The sequence below is a fragment of the Daktulosphaira vitifoliae genome, unplaced genomic scaffold (assembly GCF_025091365.1).
Source record: "Daktulosphaira vitifoliae isolate Bord-2020 unplaced genomic scaffold, ASM2509136v1 Scaffold_2, whole genome shotgun sequence".
NCBI lineage: Eukaryota > Metazoa > Arthropoda > Insecta > Hemiptera > Phylloxeridae > Daktulosphaira > Daktulosphaira vitifoliae.
Genome location: NW_026099573.1, coordinates 4,107,714 through 4,109,390, shown reverse-complemented (window position 1 = coordinate 4,109,390; position 1,677 = coordinate 4,107,714). Strand labels below are relative to the sequence as shown.

The 1,677-nt window shown below is 30.7% G+C and overlaps 1 protein-coding gene across 1 annotated transcript in view; it reads left to right on the top strand.

Moving 5' to 3' along the window:
• Window positions 1-435, top strand: part of LOC126897327 (uncharacterized) — a 5,696-nt gene extending 5,261 nt beyond the window's left edge. The window contains exon 5 of the mRNA XM_050670850.1: window positions 10-435. Within this exon, the coding sequence (XP_050526807.1) occupies window positions 10-435 (426 nt within the window). The remainder of the gene's footprint in view (window positions 1-9) is intronic.
• Window positions 436-1,677: the final 1,242 nt, after the last annotated feature.

Here is a 1,677-nt window from a genome sequence, read left to right as displayed (position 1 = left end):
ATTGTTCAGTTTAATTATAAAACAGCTCAGCTGATCATAGAAAATAATAAATATCAATTAACCCCCGGTCTAATACAGTTAATATTTTCAAAACGGCCTAACGCATACGGTAAAAATGACTTGGATGTCTATAGAGACATTCTAGTTCATACTTCTGCGCACTTAACAACGAATAAATTAAAAATTAAGAAAACAAATGGCTACAAGTATAAAGAAGTTATAAGTAAATTGTTTGTCGAGGGCAGAGGTCTTGAGTTGTCATTGAATACATCGAATAACTATAAATATTGGAATAACGCAGACGAGCTCTGCGACCGTCTTAGATTACTATTGGCTTCGCAGGCAGCAGGCAATAATGCACATGGTAATGAAATTATATCAATTTATGAAGAATTATACGAGGCGGGCATAATTAAAAAAATACCAAATGTTTAAAAGACAAATTGCGGAAGAACTACATAGACCTAGACGAATACATTACGATAGACGTAGTGTTGTACTTAAAAGCCGTGACGATTTATTTCAGATCGATTTAGCTGAATTTATACCATATCATAGACAGAATAAAGGCTATAAATATATTTTGTTTGTAATTGATTGTTTTACAAAATATTCATGGGCAGTACCCCTAAAATCAAAAAGAGGAGCTGATATAGTGAAAGCAATAGAACCTATACTTGCAAAACGTAATATCGTTCACGTACAGAGCGATTTGGGTAAAGAATTTTATAACTCGAAATTTTCAACTCTTATGAAAAAATACAACATAAAACATTACTCAACGTATAGCACATTAAAAGCGTCAATTTGTGAGCGATTAATTCGAACCATCAAGACCAAATTATATAGAGAGTTTACTGCTCAAGGATCACACAATTGGTTATCTATATTAAACAAAGTTATGCACGAGTACAACAACAGCGTGCATAGAACAATAAAGATGACTCCTACGTATGCCGATAACAATTCTTCGGCAGTGGTTATACACAGTACTGTACATAAAACGAAACAAAAAATTAAATTTCGTAGAGGTGATTATGTAAGGGTTAGTTCGAACAAGGTCGTATTTGAAAAAGGCTATTTGAGTAATTGGTCTTTTGAAATATTTACTATAGCAAAGGTATGCAACACTATACCAGTAACCTATCTTCTCGAAGACTTTGAAAAAAATCCATATAGAGGGTGTTTTTATGAACAAGAATTACAAAAAACCAAGTATCCGCATAATTATCTGATTGAAAAAATTGTACGTCGTAAAGGAGATAAAGTATTGGTTCGTTGGATGGGTTTTCCTTCAAAACATGATTCATGGATGAATAAAAATGAACTTGAAAAATAAATAATTTTAATATTATTGAAAGATATTAATGTAAAAAAATGTATAATATGCACTATTTANATGATATTAATGTAAAAATGTATAATATGCACTATTAATTGTATTTTTTACTCCATATAATAAAGTATCAATGTATATATATTTAAATATGTATATTTATTTAACCTTAAGGTGACATATCCCCTCTACCTATCTTTAATTACCGTCTTTAATTAAACCGTCTGGGAGATTTGGTTGGGTTTCAATGATTTGGTTGGGTATCATTGAAAGAAATCCGTTCGGTGAGAGCTGAGAAAAAGTGGTAACAGACACAAAAAAAAAAAAAAAAAAAAAAAAAA